Raw genomic sequence first — 23,114 nt, forward strand, 5'->3', positions numbered from 1 at the left:
TTTAACTGCAAGCATCAGATGTAACTGAGTAAAAGTAGTAAACCTTGGCAAAATTATTACTTCAGTAAAAGCAGCAAATGTTATCCTGTACTTCTTGACGAGTATATGGAACAAAACTTTTACTTAAGTATAGTAGCTAGTTACATTTACTTAGCTACTATACAACACAGGAACATAAGACCTTTGAAATCTGATTAAATATTTTGACACCCACCAGGCAGGACTTAACAAAGATCTGGGTTTTCTAGCCCATTACAAACTATAAAATTCTACTGCTTTGTCACCCTCTTATCTATCATGCATCTCTCCCTGTCTCTCATCCACCCAGCTCTCTGTTTCTCACCTAACCTACCCCACCCTCTTCTTGTGAGGCTGTCATTGGAATGCTTTGATGTTTCACATATATACTGTTATTTATCAACATTTGCTTATTTCTGATCTGATGAAGAAGGGTTACCTCGAAAGCTAATCAAAAATGTATTGTTAATCCAATAAAAAAGGTATCATCTTATTTTTTTCTATGTTTTATTTTACTTCTATTGATTACCTATACAACACTACTACTACTACTACTACTTACCATTTCTATAGCACTACTAGACGTGTGCAGTGCTGTACACTTGAACATGAAGAGACAGTCCCTGCTCGATAGAGCTTACAATCTAATTAGGACAGATAAACATGACAAATAAGAGATAAGGGAATTACTAAGGTGGGGATGATAAAATAAGGGTACTGAACAAGTGAGTAATGGTTAGGAGTTAAAAGCAGCACTGGGAATCACTGTGTGGTGTGATTCTCCAAGTGTAAATAGCGGCTTTTTGAAATCACTATTTACCTAAGTATGTGATACACATGTGTAAACGCTGCTATTTATATGAGAATATGTTTCTAAAATAATGGCATCAGTTTCTGTTGGACTTTACCAAATCACAATCTCTTTCACAGAAAATATGAATATGTAATCTTTCAGCTCCAAACTATTTACCACTAAAGGCAAGTTTGGTTTGGTGATCATTATCAGGAATTTGGTCCCAGACTGATAAAGTAGCTTTTGTTCTTTGGATCTTCCAACATGGTAAAGTCTAGATGCTAAATAATATAGCACAACAAACATGACATTTTTTTTCTGTTTGTTTTCTTCTTTCAGCTCTTGATTTGCCATCTGATGTAAAGAATGTAAAATTAATTTCTGAAAATTTGCACTATACCTTGACTTGGGAATCAGATAATTTACAAGATTGTAGACACTACGAAGCAAAAATTAGGTATGTCATAAAATGTCCCTTTTTGGACCTATCTTTGAAGGGTATGTGTGAGTCCTTACTAACATTTTGTGTTTGGTGTCCTATCCACACCAGATTTTCTAGACATGTCGGAGAAGCATAGTGATTCAGACCAGGGGCATAGCCAGACCTTGAGGTGGGAGGGGGGCCAGAGCCCAAGTTGGTGGGCACATTTTGGCCACTGCCCTGCCGCCACCCCCCTCAGCCGCCTCGTTGCCCACTGCTGCCTCGCTGTACATCTTGACTGGCGGGGGTCCCCAACCCCCACTAGCTGAAGACTTTGTCCAGCACTGGTCTCCAGCACCGTCGCATTGCCTGCCCTGCTGACATTGGTGCTTGTCAACTGATTATCACATGAGTAGCATGTGAGCCATTACACTAGGATTGGAGGAGTATCCTAATGGTTAATACAGTGGGCTTTGATTCCAGCAACCTGGATCAAATTCCAAATGCAGCACCTTGGGCAAGTCACTTAACCCTCCATTGCCCCAGGTGCAAAAACTTAGATTGTGAGCCCTCTAAGGGCAGAGAAAGTACCTGCATATAATATGTACAGCACTATGTACATCTAGTATTTATTTATTTCCATTTTGCTCACACCTTTTTCAGCAGTAGCTCAAGGTGAGTTACATTCAGGTACACTGGATATTTCTCTGTCCCAGGAGGGCTCACAATCTAAGTTTGTACCTGAGGCAATGGGAGGGTTAAGTGATTTGCCCAAGATCAGAAGGAGCAGCAGTGGGATTTGACCCGGCCACCTCTGGATTGCAAGACCAGTGCTCTAACCACTAGGCCACTCTTCCACTCAGCAACATTCCATGTAGAATCACCAATAATAGCAACATTCCATGTAGAATCTCAAATAGTAGCAACATAATCTCAAATAGTAGCAATGTTCGATGTTCCACTGTACTAACCACTAGGCTACTCCTTCACTAGCAACATTCCATGTAGAAGCCTGCCCTTGCAGATCAGCAATGCGGCCGCGCAGGCTTTGAGTCTGACGTCCTGCACATACATGCAGGATGTCAGACTCACAGAAACAGAAGCCTGCGCAGCTGCGTTGCTGATCTGCAAGAGCAGGCTTCTACATGGAATGTTGCTAGTGGAATAGCAACATTAACATTCCATGTAGAATCTCAAATAGTAGCAACATTCCATGTAAAATCTCAGATAGTAGCAACAGGATCTTTTGCTCACACCTTTTTCAGTAGTAGCTCAAGGTGAGTTACATTCAAGTACACTGGATATTTTTCTGGCCCAGGAGGGCTCACAATCTAAGTTTGTACCTGAGGCAATGGAGGGTTAAGTGACTTGCCCAAGATCACAAAGAGCAGCAGTGGGATTTGAACCGGCCACCTCTGGATTGCAAGGCCGATGCGCAAACCCCTGGGCCACTCCTCCACTCCTACTAGATCCTCCAGATCTAGTAGCACTATAGAAATGATTAGTAGTAGTAGGTTATTGGGTGGCAGTAAGTGCTCAAGCAGTAAATAACCACATACTAATTTTAATTTTAGCGCATGGCCATTTACCACTCCACTAAAAAAGCCCTTTTTCTCAGCAATGGTAAAAAAATGGCCCAGCGCAGGCCAAATTCACACATCCAGACTACCGCAGGCTTAGTAAAAGGGCCGCTTAGGAATCAACAAGTTTTGCTGAAATTTCTTCTATATGTAGGATTCTAAAACTTAAGCCCCTACATTTAGGTTTGCAATTCATTTGCCTAGTTGTACGAATCTGCTTTGAGGTGGTCTTTTACTAAGCTGCGGTAGCATTTTTAGCACGTGCTAATGATTGGCAAGTGCTAAATGCTAGAGATGCCCCCTGAATGCCTAATATTTTTCAGTCCTAAAGTCATCTCTATGTACATATATTTTACAGACACTTAAATTTAGGTATGAGAAATGAGAACCCTAAATTTAGGTGCTCAGCTGGTAAGTTATGCACCTAAGGGGGGGCTATTGTTAAGATGGGTTATGCTATTTTAAAACACGGTCTCATTGAATAAAATGGGACCCCACGTTAAAATATCCCACTATTGCCTGAATGTGTTATTATTGGTTGTTGTGTTTGTTTTTCTATTTTTGTGATTTTATATATGTTTTTTTTGTTCCTCTGCCTGGATAAGGACAGGTTATAAATAATATAAATCCAAAAAACAAACAACCCCCCTCCCCCCCCCAAAAAAGAAAAACAGTAGCCACGTTGATAACTTACCTCCTAAATCCTATGTTTCAAATTCCAGGCATTTGAAATATTAATGGATCCTTTCCTTTTCCATTTCTGTAGCTCTTTTTCACCTCCTCATCTACCTTCCTTTTCCAATTTCTATTCATAAGTTGCTTATTCCATATTTCCATATGTTACTGGCTAAAGATGTGTCTATTCTTTATCTAAGAAAAATGTTCCATTTCATCTGGAGATGGAAATGGAAGAGCAATACTCTTGGTGAATGATTAAAAGCAGTGCATGTAGAAAGTAGAACAAATGAAACAACACTTCATTCATTCCCTGACCTTGTTTTCATTTATGCTATATTGCAGAGGAAAGAAAACTTACAAAGAATGGAGCAAAATAGACCTGATTTGCAAGAGAGTCAACCTTTCCTGTATATGTGACCTATCAAAATATATGAATAACAATGAAAGTGATATTTATGACAACTTGTGGGTCAGAGTGAGATTTGTCAACAGCACCAAAGTATCTAACTGGACAACATCCAACCAGCTGAACCCTTTTAGGGACTGTAAGTCTACTGATTTTTCTTAGGTGGTGGGAAGTGTGAGTCCTAAGTTCAAATCTTGTTTACTACTACCACTACTATTACTACAACTATTACTACAACTACTTATCATTTTTATAGCGCTACTAGATGTATGCAGCACTGTATATGTAAAGAGACAGTCCTGCTCAACAGAGCTTACAATCTAATCAAGACAGACAAACAGGACAAATAAGGGATAAGGGAATTACTCACAGACATGGGTACTGAACAGGTGCATAGCAGTTAGGAGATAAAAGTAGTCTTAGAAAGGTGGGCTTTTAGCCTAGATTTGAATATGGCCAGAGATGGAGCTTGACGTACTGACAGTGGAAGTCCATTCCAGGCGTACATTGCAGAAAGATAAAAGGAAAGGCATCTGGACCTGGCAGTGGAGGAGTTTGGTACAAATAAGAGAGATTTACCCGATGAACAGAGTTCCCGGAGAGGAGTGTAGGGAGATTTGAGGTAGAGTGAATGCACTTCTTGGCCAATAAAAGGAATTTGAACTGTTTGCAGAAACAGATACAGCCTTATTTTTGAAAGAGAAGGGCGCCCATCTTTCGACATAAATCGGGAGATGGGCGTCCTTCTCTCAGGGTCATCCAAATCGGCATAATCAAAAGCCGATTTTGGGCGTCCCCAACTGCTTTCTGTCGCGGGGATGACCAAAGTTCCCGGGGGCGTGTCGGAGGCTGGACTGAGGCATGCCTAACAGATGGGTGTCCTCGAGCAATAATGGAAAAAAGAAGGGCGTCCCTGACGAGCACTTGGGCGACTTTACTTGGTCCATTTTTTCTTACGACCAAGCCTCAAAAAGGTGCCCGAACTGACCAGATGACCACCGGAGGGAATCGGGGATGACTTCCCCTTACTCCCCCAGTGGTCACTAACTTCCTCCCACCCCGAAAAAACAAGTTTAAAAACTTTTTTTGCCAGCCTGAAATGTCATACTGAGGTCCATCGCACCAGTATGCAGGTCCCTGGGAGGGAAGGTATGTGTGTGTCAGCAGAGGCATAGCGAAGGCGTGGATGTTCTTCTTTCAAACATTTTGGATGTGCTGAACTGCCCCCCCCCCACAGGGACGGCCAAATTTCAAGGGAGTGGATCGGCGAGGAGGAGTGGCCTAGTGGTTAGAGCACTAGTCTTGCAATCCAGAGGTGGCCAGTTCAAATCCCACTGCTACTACTTGTGAGCCAAAATCCAAATAAATAAAGGGATTGTCAGAGGCATAGCAAAGGCATGGACATCCTTCTCACAGAAACATCCACATTTTGGACATCCTCAACTACCGTCACAGGAACGGAGGCATAGCAAATGACATCCTTCACCCATACTCTAAAAAAAAAAAAAGACGTCCCTGATGAGCACTTGGATGTTTTCACCTGGACTTGTATTTTTGCAAGTTGTAGACTGGATGGGAGGGGGATTGATGCTCAATCCACTGTATATAAGGCACGTGTCAGATCCTCGAGGCCGCGCCAGAATACGTGAGCCCTTGGACCACTGCTGAGGAGCGGCAGCATCAGGCAAGACCACCCTGGAACTGGATACACAGAAGGACAGGGCTGGACCTCTGGACTGGAGTTGGGACCGAGGCAGGCAACTGGAACCGGCAGAACAGGAACAATTTCACCTGCACTTAGCCACCGTTCCTCCGGAGTTGAGCTCCGGAGTGCGGGTGGCCGGCAGGACTTGCAGGACAAGGCCGGAAGTGGAGATCCAGAGGACCCACCCTGGGTCAGGGAACACGAGGAAGCTAGACTAACTACTAGACTCAGACTGAAAGCTGCTGTGCTGCCACTAGCAAGGAACATAAGACAGACCAGGGAGACAAGACGAACAAACGCGTAACAGGAGCAAGGACTAGGGCACACAGCAAGCTAGGCAGAACGAGGTTCAGGGAATATCCACAGGGTAAACCCACTAGCTAGGTAGAGGCAGGATACAAGATAAGCACCCAGGAAATACACACTAGCTAGACAGAGACAGGATTCAGGATGTACACTCAGAATATACAAGAAGGGTACAGGATATACACTCAGGATATACAAGCAGGGTTCAGGATATACACTCAGGGTAATGCCCTAGCTAGGCAGAAGTAGGGTTCAGGATATACCCTCAGGATATACAAGCAGGGGTCAGGATAGGCACTCAGGGTAAATGCCCTAGCTAGGCAGAGGCAGGGTTCAGGATAAGCCTCAGGGTGAATGCCCTAGCTAGGCAGAAGTAGGGTACGACAGGAACCAGCAGAGGACATAGCTGGCAGCAAGCGAGGAAAGTCAGGAACAAGCAGGAGTCAAACTCGTCAGGCAAACAGAAGGAGTAACCAGGAACTGACAGAGTCTAGGGCTGGCAGCAGGCAGCAGAGTATATCGGGGTTCAGGCAATAGTCAGAGACAGGCAGCAAGCAGAGAATATCGGGGTTCAGGCAATAGTCAGAGAGGGGCAGCAGACGATAGAAAACACCGGGAACTAGCAGAGTCAGGCTGGAGCTACAGACTCCCTCCACCAACCGAGGGAGAGTGGCTGAAGGCTTCAGACTCCAAACACCGAGCAAGGGAGAAGGAGGACAAGCAGTCCACAGACACAGAGTAGCAGGGCAGAGACCCCCCACGGAAGGACTAGCAGTCCACAGACTCAAACAGAAAAGCAGAGCCCACACAGAAGGACTAGCAGTCCACAGACACAAAGAGAAGCTGGGCCAGAACCCAGAGAAAGGCTAAGCAGTAGTGCAGCAGAACACTAACTAACCTGACCTGGCCTAAAGGCATAACACCATGCAAAGGCCCTGACTGCTAGCACAGCACTTCCTTATGAAGGTCCTCACTGATGATGTCACCTGCGCAGGACAGGAGCAGGAAACACACTCACACCAAGGGGAGGCTGGGAACACATAGGAAGTGAACACACAGGAAAGACAAGCAGGAGCCATCTTGGAAGCTGGCACAGAGTAGGCGGCAGCCATCTTAGATGCTGGCTCCCCAGAGAAGCATAGCCCACACAGGTGAGGTCTAGTGAAGTAATCAGCACACAGAGCCAGAAACAAAACTAGACAGACGCCAGCACAGAGGCTGACCCCCAGAAACAAGGTAAGGCTGAGGGTGGTCACGGCCACAGATGTGACAGCACGATTGTGTTGTATCTAGTTAGAGGGGTGAGATTGCCAACTGAGTGACTCTTTATCACGGTGGTCTCTCTCTCCCTCTTGTAACAAATTGCTACTGCCTGATTTCTTTGCTATTCGTTACTCTGTCTAATTACTTTACCTAATTATTCTGTCTACTTACTCTACCTAATTCCCTAATTACTTTACCTATTTCCCTAATTTCCCTAATTCCCTAATTACCTAATTCCCAAACTACTTTACCTAATTCCTTACCTAAGTGCCTAACTACTTTACCTAATTCCCTAATTACTTTGCCTGGTTACTCTTTCTGATTACCTTGCCTGATTACTTTGTCTGATCACCCTGTCCAATTACTTTGTCTAATTGTTTTATTGCCTAATTAGTTTATTGTCTAATTGCTTTGTTATCATCTATGTTGGAATAAAATCTATCCCTTTGGAAGGAAAATAGCCTCTGTCTTTTCTGTCACCCCATATCTTGGAGGTGGCTGGTCCATTGTATCTGGGGTAGGTGTAAGGAGGTAGAAACCCTATTTGCCCCATATTTCCAAATTGTATATTTCTTATGGTAAGTAGATATATCAGAGAAATAATTCCCAAATAATTGGAGCCCTCACTGATACTAGGTTGTCAGGGGGGGCCATGTAAGAACAGACTCCACTAAAAACAACTGGTGTACTGAGGTTATAGGTCAGGATATAAGACTTAGAAGCTACAAGTCTTAGAGATCTGGACAGGTATGGGCAAGGAGGAGGTGAGACACAGAGGAGGCAAGGCAGGAAATGTGAGGGTCAAAAGGTTTAGACTGGGGCAAACACACACTTTTCTCACAAATGACCACTTCCACCTTTCCACTCTACAACTCAGCAAAATCACACACGTTTATGTATAATAAAAGCTTGCTATACCGTAAATTCCAACTTGAGAGGATCTAGGTAGCTTACCATAAAAGATTAAAATATAAAATCAGAAAGGAACACCAACGTGAATAGGACAGAGGACATACACTCATTCAAGAACAGTCAATCAAAACAAACAGTGCTGTACACCAGGAGCCAGCCATTGGTCGAAAATCCTGAATTCAGACGTGGAGGGGCATAATCAAACGGGGCGCCCAAGTTTTCCTGGGGGCCATCCTCACAGGACGGCTCCGTAAAGAGGCGGGGAAACCTGTATTATCGAAACAAGATGGGCGGCCATCTTTCGTTTCGATAATACTGTCGGGGATGCCCAAATCTCAACATTTAGGTCAACCTTAGGGATGGTCGTCCCCGGTTTTCGGCGATAATGGAAACCGAGGACGCCCATCTCAAAAACGACTAAATCCAACTCATTTGGTCTTGGGAGGAGCCAGCATTCATAGTGCACTGGTCCCCCTGACATGCCAGGACACCAAACGGGCACCCTAGGGGGCACTGCAGTGGACTAACTGATGCACTAACTGAATGGAAACAGCCCTTCCCTTACCGATCCCTTAGCGATTCGGAAAGGAATGGGCATGCATGAAGGAAATCGCATGCAAATGAGCTGCTCAGTGTTAGTTCATTTGCACGCGATTTCCTTCCTAAGGAGGGGAAGCCAGTGCAGAGCAGCCAAGCGTTATGCGTGGCTGCTCTGCGCATGCCAAAGATGGCTTCATACACGCAGACAAGCTGCGCGTATAATAGCCGTCTACATGAAAACATCCAAGTGCTTGTCCGGGACATCTTTTTTTTTTTTTTTTGAGTATGGGTGAAGGACCCAAAATGTTAGGAGCCTTTGCTATGCCTCTGTCCATGTGATGGGCAGTTGAGGAAGTCCAAAATGTGGATGTTTTTGTGGGAAGGACATCCATGCCTTTGCTGTGTCTCTGACACCCCCTTTATTTATTTGGATTTTGGATCACAAGTAGCAGCAGTGGGATTTGAACTAGCCACCTCGGGATTGTAAGACCAGTGCTCTAACCACTAGGCCACTACTCCACTTCCTTGAAATTTGGCCATCCCTGTGTGTGGGGGGGCAGTTCATGATGTCCAAAATGTTTGAAAGAAGGATGTCCATGCCTTCGCTATGCCTCCGCTGACACACACACACCTCCCCACTCCCCCCTCAGGGACCTGCATACTGCTGCGCTGGACCTGAGTATGATATTTGAGGCTGGCAAAAAAAGTTTTTTAAGTTGTTTTTTTCGGGGTGGGAGGGGGTTAGTGACCACTGGGGGAGTCAGGGGAGGTCATCGCCAATTTCCCTCCGGTGGTCATCTGGTCAGTTCGGGCACCTTTTTGAGGCTTGGTCATAAGAAAAAATGGACCAAGTAAAGTCGCCCAAGTGCTCATCAGGGACGCCCTTCTTTTTTCCATTATTGCTCGAGGATGCCCATCTGTTAGGCACGCCCCAGTCCCGTCTTCGCTACGCCTCTGATACGCCCCCGGGAACTTTGGTCATCCCTGTAACTGGGAGCAGTTGGGGACGCCCAAAATCGGCTTTCGATTATGCCGATGTGGGCGACCCTGAGAGAAGGACGCCCATCTCCTGATTTGTTGAAAGATGGGCGCCCTTCTCTTTCGAAAATAAGCCTGAAAGTCTTTTGGAAAAAATGGCTCTTAAGGAGAACTTTAAATTTAGGGAAAGATTTTTCATTATGCAGAGGACCAGGTAGACTATTCCAAAGTGTGGAGACTAGACAGAAAAAGGCCGAGTGACATGTGGATTTGTGGATAATGTGCCTAGGATTGGGTATAACAAATCTGTTTGCATCAAGAGATCTAAAGTTACAGGAAGGAGTATAAGGAGTGATTAAGTTAAAGACGTAAGCAGGGTCCCCAGTGAGAGAGTCTGTTTGAGCAAGCATAAAGATTTTGAAAGTGAAAGCAGAGGTGAAATGTGGTCATACCACTTTGCATTGCTTAGGAAACTTGCTGCGCAGGTCTGAAGAGTTTGGAGTTTTTTGGTTTGATTATTTTATTTATAAATTTTGAATATTATATCAAGTATCACTTGAAAAGTAAAGTAATATTGATACATAATAAATACCTCAAGTTCCAAAGAACACAAAGAGAACTGGTCTCACAGGACAATTTTTTTATTTGGTTCAAACTCTACCCCCTTCCCACCCTTTATGCACCCAAAAATCTCTGGAATAAGCAGTGGAGGAAATGCATGGATAGACAGTCTACCATGACTCCTTAGCTGAAGCAAAGTTGGAACATTTGAACAGACTGTTAACAACTGAAGAGTGATGAGAGGAGATGGTGGGAAAGTTGTGAAGGGAAAACGTGATTAAAGGTACTTGTCTTTTATTCCTAATGCTGTGCTGTTTGAATAGAAGTAATACTATATTATTAACATCTATTTAAGGCAGGAAGAAATACAGAATAATGTATGGAGAACATAGATGATAGAGCAAGAGATGTTCAAACTTTGAATAAGGGTATGCAAGGATATTTGCAGCAGAAGCAAATATGGCAAAAACTGTGTAGGTGTGGGGGTGGGCACAATATTCAGTGTAACTAAAAGGATAGGATAAGAGACTCCTACACAAATAAATCCCTTTCACTGGGCAACACCTGGATTTCTTGACTATCTGGGCAAACTGCCATGGAATTAACCACTTAGTGCTAGGGTGGTCCACGGGATGAAGTCAGGGGTGGACACAGAAGTTAGCCGGACATTTCTGATATTCAGTGCCAGTGCCTGGATAACTAATTCAGCAAGTAGAACCACATAAAATGCTAATCTAACTATGCCCTGTTTGGTTCCCAGGTGTGGTACTGAATATTGGCGGTGCCTGAGCACCGCCAAAGGCATGGACATTCAGTCCTGATATCTAGGTAAGAGCCAACTCTGAATATCTGTGCCTAATTCAGCCCATACTGGGCAGCATTAAAAACAAAATATATATATATATTTGTGGAGAAATCTGTAAACTATTTACTTCAATCAAAATAAAAGTAGAGGGTGGACAATGGACGCTCCCAACACAGGAACTGGCGCTTAAATGCACGCGTCAAACTTTTCCTACTTGAGCACACAGTTATGGAACGCATTGCCGCGCAACCTAAAAACGATTTATGAATTAACGAACTTCCGCAAATTGCTGAAGACCCATCTCTTTAACAAGGCAAACCACAAAGATCAACCAATGTGAACATACTCAACTTCTCCACATATATTCAGAACTGTCTTAGAATTCCTGCTGTTATACTACTATCATGTTCTATCATTATCATGTTACCCAAGATCCTTCTGTAACACTAATTGTCTATTTTCTAATATATTTCCACTATCCATGATGTATTGTAAGCCACATTGAGGCTGCAAAGAGGTGAGAAAATGTGGGATACAAATGCAATAAATAAATAAACATCGCTTTATTGGGTGCTAGTACAGCAGGACTCGACATGGTCTGTGTTTCGGCGTAACAAACCGCCTGCCTCAGGGGTCACAATTTATTTGAACGGATAAACAATGAAGCTGTTCAAAAGGTTCCGTTCAGAACAACGTAAAGACATCCAGCCTGAGCACCGCCAATATTCAGTACCACACCTGGGAACCAAACAGGGCATAGTTAGATTAGCATTTTATGTGGTTCTACCCGAAGGCGTCAGCAAAATGACCGTGTCGAGTCCTGCTGTACTAGCACCCAATAAATCGACCTTTAAGCACCAGTTCCTGTGTTGGAGTGTCCATTGTCCACACTCTACTTTTATTTTGATTGGACTTTCTACGTGGAGGTTCTTCCTGTTTGTTTGTTGTTCCTGAATATTTACTTCAGCAATTATTGTTTTGGCACAGAATGTAATGGAAACTTTTTATAATGAAACAGAAGGAAAACAACAAAAATCACCCAGTTTGCTGCATTTGCAAGTCTATTTTTTCCTTAATTTTGAACAGTAAAATGCATTTTACGTGAAAATTCTTTCCTTAAATCCTATGAATACATGCATTGATTTTCCAGTAGTATAAATGGCAGACATTGCATCTACCTTTCAGGTATGGACATTATGTCCACCCCTAGATTTTTCAAGTATGCTTTTAGGTTAGAGTCTCTTATAATCTCCTGTGTACTTGTGAACTCCGCCCAAGTTCCACCTAAACTCTGCCCCAGTACACACCTACACAGGTCAGCATTTTACAAGAGGCTATTTACATGGGTATGTGGCCACATGTTTGAAAATGACTTTATAAAATGACTTCCTTAAAGTCTAAACATCGGTCTTTCTCTTTCTCCTTTATTCTTCCAGCAATTCTAGGTCCCCCTATCTTGTCTAGGTCTTTACAAGATCATCGCCTGACACTGAAGATCTCCATGCCATTCACAAGATATTGTCAAGGAGGAACTTGCCTAGCTGTCCAGGAAGTTCTCAAGATTATTAGCTACAATATCACCCTGTTTGAAGATGGCAGAAAAATTTATACTGTAAGTACAGAAATTGAAATGGTTCTATTCCCTCTCCCCGTATACACACACTTAAAAGAAACTATCTTTTTTAATAATCCTTTATTAGGTGTGTGTCATTTCTGCCTCTCCGGGTGTTTTGATTTTCACACTGTACCCATACACTTGTGGTAGAAAATGTGAACCCTCCAAAACCCACTGTACCCACATATAGGTGACACCTGCAGCCATAAGGGGAAAGGGAAGGGAAATGGGACTTGATATACCGCCTTTCTGTGGTATTTTGCAACTACATTCAAAGCAGTTTACATATATACAGGTACTTATTTTGTACCTGGGGCAATGGAGGGTTGTGACTTGCTAACAATCACAAGGAGCTGCAGTGGGAATTGAACCCAGTTCCCTAGGATCAAAGTCCACTGCACTAACCACTAGGCTACTCCTAGTGTAACTGTAGTGGTATACAGTTGGGTACAGTAGATTCTTGATGGGTTTTAGAGGGCTGACCGTACAATATAAGGGAGTAACAGTGAAATGTGTACAAGTCCACTGCAGTGCCCCCTAGGGTGCCCAACTGCTCTGCTGATAAGTCTGTGTGGCCAATCTATTAAGAATGCTGGCTCCTCCTACATCCCAATGGTTTGATTTTGAGCATTTTCACTTGTGTCTTTTTTTTTGACAATGGACCAAAAAGAAAGATGTACTAAGCACAAAAACATCTAGCAAATGGCCATTTTCCAAACAAAAAGATAGACGTTTTTCTATTTCGAAAATCATTGTATTCACCACTTGAATTCTGAACTTTTTGAGCAAAATGGCCAAAGTCAGATTTAAACATCATATCAAAAACGACCCTCCATGTACATGCATGTGAGGGAGTGGATGGGATAGTGAAGATCATTCTTTCACTGGTGCAGTTCAGGCACCTTACAACAGGTGGCGCAAGTCTGCTGAGGCTGAGTCAGAGGGACGAGGCTGAGACCAGGCAAATGCCCTGAGGTTGAACATATCAAAGAGGCCCTGAGTGTAGAGGCTTCCAGGAGGGAGGTCCTGAGGAAAAAGGATGCCATTCTAAGCTAAGCTATAGTACCTGAGGAGAGGAACAGGAAAGTAGTGTGGCTCAAGCTTAAAGCTCCAGAGTCTATGTGGGAAGACGGTCAAGGTAGGAGACAACCTTGAATTATATTTGGAAAGTACTTGCTTTTGATATATATCCAGGGGGAACCCAGGAAGGTGTTAATAGACACTGTATTTTGCTAGGCTGGGAGCCAGCCCTAGATAGAGAGTGATATGTGAGGAACCAGAGAGAAATAAAGAGACTGTACTTGTGCTGGACCAAAGCCTGTGAAGTAATAGGGGTGACTTGTTGTACATGCATACTTGCAAATCCTGCATGTATGACTGTGTTTGTGACAGGTCCAAGCCACACCCTTGATCATGTTATCACAGTGCATAAATGGCCTATTATAAAATACTCAGTAACACAAACAGAGAGAAAAATAACTGTGTCTCTAAAAAAAAAATCAAATTAGACAAAAATGTTGAAGAGCCCAGTATTGATGCAAGATATATATTACTAATCATACGAACACGAGGAAAAGACCTCAATACACCCGAACGCCGACTTGCTGTTGAGCACGACATATAGGATGCAATGTGTACATTGAAATGAATGACACCATCCTTGGGAATCAGTAAATGTCGAAGCACAGCCCCTGAGGAAGCCATAGAAGTGAAACGGAGCTGGCCACCGTCGGGTGTTAGCTAAGTGCTCGACTTTTTTTTTCTTTTAGAAATAAGACTAACATAAGTGTTTTTGGAATAAACAATGAATAAAGGTTATTTGCAGTAAGAAACTGAAACAAATATACGTTTTAAACTAAGGACTAAAATGTAATAAATAAAAATGGATTCAAAAAAATTGAAAAAATATACGAGGTTTTAAGACCAATGATGATCACCACAACCCCAGTGAAAGACGCTAGAACTTAAGTTGGCGTTCAGGTGTATTGAGGTCTTTTCCTCATGTTAGTAAGATTAGTAATATATATCTTGCATCAATACTGGACTCTTCAACATTTTTGTCTATTATAAAATACTCACTATAATAAACTTGGGTTCAAAATAATTTATCTTTTTTATATATGCACTTTAAAATGCTATAAATATTATAAAGTGTTTTAAATATGCTCAGACCATACCGTTTACACCCATTATATCCCCAAGAGGATAAAATACTGACAGGTGTATAAATGTTGGCATGAACATAACATAACACAACACACCAATTTGTATGTACAGTGGCACACCAAAAAGGCTTGGAATGGTTTACAACAGCATTAACAGACAAAATAATAAAACAGAAATAAGCAAAATATTTGACCCACTAATGCAAGTGACCTTAGTGCAATCTAGCAATACATAGAAATCATGAATGGTACTTAATGAAAAGCTATGATTTATGTAATTTCCGGACCTGCAAATAATGTGTTTCAGTCCAAACAGTTGTAGGCAAAGCATTTCAAATTGGGAACACAACCAGATGAAAGAGTCTCTTAGTAGTAGAGACCAGGTCAGGTTTATTTAGTTAATAAGTGTTACCAGAGAGGTGGTCTGGATGGAGAGCATGTGGAGCTTGCAAGTACAGTAGAACACAGATTATTCAGACTATCCTCTGCAGAGGGTGGTCCTGATAATCATAAATCTGGATAACTGGACATATTAAATTTCTGTAAAGAGAACAAGATTACAGTATTGCATATTACACTTTAGTTTTATTTTCATCAGTATGTTTGCAGGTGACCTTTTGGGCCCTTTTACAGATATTGTTGATGTACCTACACCATATTCTTCTGCCAGATTTTTCCCCAACACTCCCTTTCTTAATTTCTTCACAATATCAATTTTCTCTTTTAATGACAAGACTGCCTTTTTCGGGTTTTTTTTTCCATTTCCAAGCAGCGATAGCAAGGCTGTTTCCTCTACCATGTCCTCGCAAGAGCAAGGCAGAAAGGGCTTTTTTTCTGCTGCGTATGAGTCTGGAAAGGGCAGGGCTTTTCTTTGCGCAGATCGCAAGGATTGGCTTGGAAAGGTTTTGGTGGATAATGGATCCGGATAATTGGAAATCCGGATGATCGGCGTTCAGATAATTGGCGTTCTACTGTACTCTTTGATTATGAATACCATAATCTATGTGCACACTTGTGTACTGCATGTGCATTCACTTACTGTTATATAAAGGTAAGTGCCTACTTTCCCTCTTAACCTAGGTTCCACCTTATAAAATTGCTTTCATAGTGCTTGATAGAAAATAGCATGTGATAAAAACCAAATCATTTACAAAGTTTGGCACACTTTAATACATTGGTCTCCAGCAAAGGGCAAGAATCAAAGCTGAAATCCTTAAGTACACTCCTGTTTCCTTTGCATGACAGGCAGTTTGCCCCTCTGATTGGTCCTGAGTTCTTCATAAAGAAGCAATTCATTAAGTGGATTTAGCAAACTTTTGCTTGAAATGTATCATTGGGAAATGTGCAATTGTGCTTTCATTTACTTTCCCGCTGTAATTAATTTTGTACTGAAGAAAAGCTTTACAAATATCAATTTTCCTTTATCTTCTTCCCCTTTTTTTCCAAACTACATGTAACAAGCTCTTCAACCAGCTGTCAGTGGGCAATAAAGGGGACCATTCACATGGAGTCTAGCTCACATTGGAGATAATCTATGCTTGTAATAATCTGCAGTACTATGAAGACACAAGGTCACTAACGGGCTAATTTTCAAAAGAGAAGGACGTCCATCTTCAACATAAAACGGAAGATGGACGTCCTTCTCACAGAGACGTCCAAATCGGTATAATCGAAACCCAATTTTGGATGTCTCCAACTGCAGTCCGTCACAAGGACATCCAAATTTCAAGGAGGCGTGTCGGAGGCGTAGCGAAGGGAGGACTTGGGCATGCCTAACACTTGGACGTCTTTGACCCATAATCGAAAAAAGCAAGGATGTCCCTGACGAACACTTGGATGTTTTCACCCGGATGTTTTTTTTTAACGAATAAGCCACAAAAGGTGCCCGAAATGACCAGATGACCACGGAGAGAATCGGGGATGACCTCCCGTTAATCCCCCAGTGGTCACTAACCCCCTCCCACCCTCAATAAAACATCTTTAAAAATATTTTGTGCCATCCTCTATGCCAGCCTCAGATGTCATACCCAGGTCCATGACAGCGCATGAAGGTCCCAGGAGCAGTTTTAGTGGGTACTGCAGTGCACTTCAGACAGGCGGACCCAGGCCCATACCCCTATACCTGTTACATTTGTGGAGGAAACAGCGAGCTCTCCAAAACCCACCAGAAACCCACTATATCCATATATAGGTGCCCCCTATGGTAGTGGTGTACAGTTGTGGGTAGTGGGTTTTGGGGGGCTCAGCACACAAGGTAAGGGAGCTATGTTCCTGGGAGCATTTTATGAAGTCCACTGCAATGCCCCCTAGGGTGCCCAGTTGGAGTCCTGGCATGTCAGGGGGACCAGTGCATTACAAATGTTGGCTCCTCCCACGTCTAAATGGCTTGCATTTGGACGTTTTTGGCATGGACGTCTTTGGTTTCAAAAATTGTCGAAAGTCAGAAACGTCCAAATGCAAGGACGTCCAAATCTAAGGATTTGGACGTCTCGGACGGTATTTTCAAAATGAAAGATGGACGTCCATTGTTTCGAAAATACGGTTTTCCCTGCCCTTGGATTTCGCCATTTTGCAAAGACTTCCAAATTGCAACTTGGACGTTTCTTTCAAAAATGCCTCTCTAAGTAAGCCAAAGCAGCACCAATATTGGCAGGAAGACCCCAGGGCACAGAGAGAGAAGTAAAGTGGTGCTAACATTGTTATACAGGCCCCAAATCCTCTGACAATTGGACACAGAAACACCAACAGAGTTAGGTTAGCAGTGGAGTTTTGTGTGGAAATGAGCCCATTACAGGTATATGGACAGATATCCTAGTGTCTCCTTAGAGGTCTGCCTAGGAGAATTTGATGAGAGGGGCTTACTTTCTGTCACACTACCAGAAGTATCTCATAAAAAGATTTAGGGCTCCTACTTTCAAAGGAAGACCGGAAAGAAGTCTATTAGAGGTCCTATTCCTGATATACATGTATAAATACCAGCATTTACATGTATATATCAAATACACATATAAAACTGGACTTCAGAAAGCTAGTATTAACTTTTGCATAACTGCACTATGTGTAGAATGCAAGGGAGTGTGCTGGGCTAGGGCGGAACCAAAACACCCACATGCATTTCCTGTTTCAGAAAGGGCACGCATGTGTATGTCCCAATTCTTGAATGACAGGATTTGCAGCTGCTGCTTCACATGTCTATGTATGTCTTCACTGGAGGGATTAAGGGAGTCCTCCCCCTTAGTCCCCATAAGTGCATAAGTGTTGCCATACTGGGACAGAATGAAGGTGCATCAAGCCCAGTATCCTGTTTCCAACAGTGGCCAGTCCAGGTTACAAGTACCTGACAAGACCCCCAAACAGTATATTTTATGCTATTTGTCCCAGAAATAAGCAGTGGATTTTCCCAAGTCCATTTTAATACTGGCGTATGGACTTTTATTTTAGAAAGCAATCCAAACCTTTTTTAAACCCGCTAAGCTAATTGCTTTTACCACATTCTCTGGCAATGAATTCCAGAGTTTAATTACACGTTAAGTGAAGAAATATTTTCTCCGATTTGTTGTCAATTAAGAGCCAAATTTAGTATTCTTGAGACATTTAAAGTTCATATAGGACCCATCACCAACATGGTCCATGTTTCGAAACCTGCGTCAGGGTAAAGGTCCTCAATTTGCCTCAGCTTTTACTCCCAACATTGTAATTTCAAAATGGCCAGCTATCTTTAGCAGTTAAAATAGATCACATAAATAGCAGGCCTATCTATAAATGCTTTAAATGTGTGAATACTAAATTTGGCTCTTAATTGACAATAAACTTTTGGAAGAAGAATGAAGCTTGAAGACTGAAGTGTCTATTTTGGAGGTGGAAATTAATATTGAAAATTATCCTCTTTGCTGTTTTGATTTGGAGGCGTTGGGCTATTAGTTTGTCATATATAGCCGCTCCCACCATTTTGAATGTTGCAGTGACTGCTTAAAGTGACATTATCATCCATCACATGTGGAAGATAGATAGGCTTGTCTGGCTGCTTGTCAAAAACTTCAACAAGATTGTTATACTTCCCCAAAGTGACTCTGCTGTGTCTGGTCAAGCAGAGAGAGTGTTTTCTTAGCTCTCAAAGACTATAATGGATCTGAAGATGAGTGAACATTTTGATTTTCAAATGCAACCCTTTGGCTAGTTTAAAGGAACTGAACTGAAGAACCCCTACATTTATCACACTTTATCATTAGTTTTAAAGTCAATGAAACATCCCTATGAATTATCTTCAGTTTGTCACACTACCTCACGATGATATATGCATTCATTGAATACTTCAGAGTTATCACGATCCATTCATTTGCCATCCACTAGCACTAGATGATATTTTATTATTTTTATTTTATTTATTTATATTTATTGGGATTTATTAACCGCCTTTATGAAGAGATTCACCCAAGGTGGTGTAAAGCAGGTACAGTTTAACATAAAACTTACAATTTTGTTAACAGCATAACAATAGTAAAGTAACCAAGAAGAAGCATAAATGCAATAAATGAGGTAAACTTGAGAACAGTAAATTGAAACCTAATAATAGAACTACTGTGAAACAGTATCAAAAATATACTCATTTAATAGCAATGGAATTGAACTACCGGAGATATAATACAATGCTAGCATAATACACATTAGACACACACTAGACCTCCTATCACACAAATTGTCCACAGATTTTAACCTATTAATAACAGACGTCAAATGGACAGAAATACCCTGGACTGACCACTACAAACTGAACCTATCCCTAGATTGTTGGAAGAAGGGACTAAACCATAAACCAGCACACACAACCTACACCACAAGAGGTCAAATAGACTCACAAATATTCTGGCAATTGATACATGACAACGAATGGAAGACACACACGGACTCCATACACTACCTCAACCATTGGGAGGACAGATGCAGAAGCGTACTAAATGAAATAGCGTTTTTAAAGACAAGAATATCAAGAAGACAAAACTTGATACCATGGTTCAATGATGAATTAAAAAAAAACTCAAAATACAATCCAGGTAACTGAACGAGCATGGAAAAAAACAAAAGATGAAAACACACTCGATGCCTGGAAACAAGGACATAGAATATACAAATATGCAATAAGACAAACCAAAAGGTCCTATTACAAAACTAAAATAGGATCGCAGTACAAAGATATGACGAAGCTATTCCAACTCGTAAATAAGTTACTAGACACCACCCCCATCACCACAAACAACACAGACGTCCCACCTGCAGACAAACTTGCTAACTACTTCAATGAAAAAAAATATTAAAACTAAGCAGCACACTTCCTCAACTCAACACGGACATCGAAAACTTCTTCAACGAGCTGGACCAAATCCCTGGTGAATGCCCAGCTGACCGTTTCTGGTCAACATTTACTCTCCTCACCACTGAATTAGTTACAAAAACGACTCATAGGTTTGCCAACACCCACTGCAAAGTGGACATTTGTCCCAGCTACCTACTGAAATCCGCCCCTGACAGTTTCATTGCAGACCTCACATCCCATTTAAACTTCATGTTACAACAAGGTCTTTTCCCCGAGGAACATGGCAACATCCTACTCACCCCAATACCAAAAGACGCCAAGAAAAACACAAACTATCTAACCAATTACTGCCCAGTTGCGTCTATACCACTAGTAGTCAAACTGAAGGAGAGCTTGGTGACCAAACAGCTTACGGAATACATGGACAAGTTCTCAATACTACACGACTCACAATCAGGGTTCCGCCTCCACCACAGTACTGAAACTGTCCTAGTCACGCTCCTGGCCAAATTCAAGCAAGAAATAGCCACAGGTAAAAGTATACTTCTCCTCCAATTTGACATGTCGAGCGCATTCGACATGGTAAACCACAATATACTACTAAGACTCCTTGGCCACTTCGGGATTGATGGAAATGTACTTAACTGGATAAAGGGTTTTCTAACCACCAGAACTTATATCGAGTAAAATCAAACTCAAACATATCACCACCATGGAAAGCCACCTGTGGAGTACCTCAAGGATCACCATTATCACCAATACTCTTTAACATGATGATGATCCCACTGGCAAAGTCCCTATCCAACGAGGTCTCAACCCATTCATCTATGCAGATGACGTCACAATCTATATTCCCTTCAGTCATGACAGAAATAACCAATGAAATCAATGACGGCCTGAACATCATGAATTCATGGGCACATTCATTCCAACTGACACTGAACACTGAAAAAACACACTGCCTCATCCTCTCATCTCAACATAACAAGTACAAACCCACAACCATAAACACCCTAGAACACACCCTCCTTACCTCAGACAGCCTAAAATTACTCGGCGTCACAATCGACTGCAACCTTACTCTTGAGAGCCAAGTAAACTCCGTAATAAAGAAAATGTTCTACTCAATGTGGAAACATTTTAAGTTTCCACATTGAGTAGAACATTTTCTTTATTAAAATGAATAAAACCTTTCTTCCTGAGGGAAACCTTTTGAAACCTAATACAATCAATGGTCCTAAGCCATGCAGATTACTGCAACACAATCTATGTGGGATGTAAAGAACAACTCGCAAAAAAACTCCAGACCGCCCAAAACACAGCTGTCAGGCTGATATTTGGTAAATCATGTTTCGAAAGTGCTAAACCCCTCCGAGAAAAGCTGCACTGGCTCCCAATCAAGGAACATATCATCTTCAAAATCTGCATCTTTGTCCACAAAATTATCTACAGTCCCAGGATACATGACAGACCTCATAGATCTACCAACCAGAAACAGAATCGGATCATCACGATCATACCTAAACTTACATTACCCAAATTGTAAAGGTTCTTAAACACAAAACAACCTAAGCATCCAGCTTCTCCTACGTAAGTGCACAACTATGGAATGGACTCCCAAAAGCTGTAAAAACAATCCATGACCATCTAAACTTCAGAATATCACTAAAAACCAACCTCTTCAAAAAGGTTTACCCCACCGATCCAACATAACTCCCAACACCCAGCAACACAGCACAACCAATGATCGTAATGGACAATATACAATCTTCATCCCCTTTCGACCTTCAAGGTGTCTGACACACACCTACCTCATTCGACCACTATACAACCTGTATTTGTTATCTACCAACTGGTAAACACCTTTACGGTATTATGTAAGCCACTTTGAGCCTGCAAATAGGTGGGAAAATGTGGGGTACAAATATAACAAATAAATAAATACATACACCTAATACGCATGCATTAGAACATTCAACTAGCATAGATATGATGGCTCTTCAACCATGCCTTTACTGGAAGAAGTAACTAACTCGTTAGTCTCACTCACACACAAGGAGTGACAGGACATGTTTATGCACTCCTACTCTAGCTGAGATAACATTTAACCATTTCTCTGACCTCATGTGCAACTTTCTTTAAATCAATCACCTTACTTTCTACCTCTTCCTACTTTCTTACCCTTCAATATGTTACATCTTTGCTTTACCCTTCGCTATCACCTATAATGTTCTATTATGTCTTGTGTTGACATTGTAAATAGTATACCATGCCGTACTTTGTATTGTTTTTGAATATTTTTACTGCTGTAATTGTCTATTGCTCATGCTTGATCTATTCTTACTGTACACCGCCTTGAGCAAATTCCTTCAAAAAGGCGATAAATAAATCCTAATAAATAAATAAAGATTTACTTCAATACTGCTTACCATATAGCTGAGGGATCAAGAGCAGATATATGATGGGAACAAGATGCGTGGTACAGAGTCAGGATAATAACAGAAATACACATTTGCCAATGGAGATATTAATCATATCTGGTGTTACAATGTGCTGCTGCTCTCATGTGAAATTGGTGGTAAATGCCACAGAACTTACTTGTAATTGTGATTTAACAGAACTAGAAGCTCTGTTTTGCAGTGTGGCCAGCATGTACATATTTAAGCATTATGTTTGTTTTTTTCCCCCTCCTTTTAAGGATTTGTGGAATTCTGGTGGCAAAATCATTAACTACACATTTGATGAACTGCTGAAACCCTCATGCAATTACTGTGTTACAGTTGGAGTGAAGAATCAGAACAGATTTTCCCACGAGTGTTTCAAGACAGATCCTGATACTACAGGTCAACACATGCAAGTCACTTACTGTGGCACTTTCTATGAATGATGGAAGAATGGGCTCTGTCACTATTCAAGTACTTTGTAGAAGTATTTCTCCTGAACTTCTAACTCACTGAGTGCATGCTGTATTCTTGTTGTATAACTGCAGATGGGTAAACTTTTACATAATGAGCCTGAAAACACAACCTTTGATTTAGATGGATTCTTGTTTGTTCA

General features: G+C 41.8%; 1 protein-coding gene across 4 annotated transcripts in view; it reads left to right on the forward strand.

The window, feature by feature from the left end:
* LOC115474692 overlaps positions 1-23,114 on the forward strand; it is a 73,351-nt gene that overhangs the window by 43,735 nt on the left and 6,502 nt on the right. For 3 of the 4 annotated variants that reach the window (XM_030210301.1, XM_030210302.1, XM_030210300.1), the window contains 4 exons: positions 1,151-1,268; positions 3,833-4,035; positions 12,403-12,578; positions 22,756-22,900. In XM_030210301.1, the coding sequence (XP_030066161.1) occupies positions 1,151-1,268; positions 3,833-4,035; positions 12,403-12,578; positions 22,756-22,900 (642 nt within the window). The remainder of the gene's footprint in view (positions 1-1,150; positions 1,269-3,832; positions 4,036-12,402; positions 12,579-22,755; positions 22,901-23,114) is intronic. The other variant, XM_030210303.1, reaches the window with a different exon arrangement.

Source organism: Microcaecilia unicolor, chromosome 7, assembly GCF_901765095.1.
Source record: "Microcaecilia unicolor chromosome 7, aMicUni1.1, whole genome shotgun sequence".
NCBI lineage: Eukaryota > Metazoa > Chordata > Amphibia > Gymnophiona > Siphonopidae > Microcaecilia > Microcaecilia unicolor.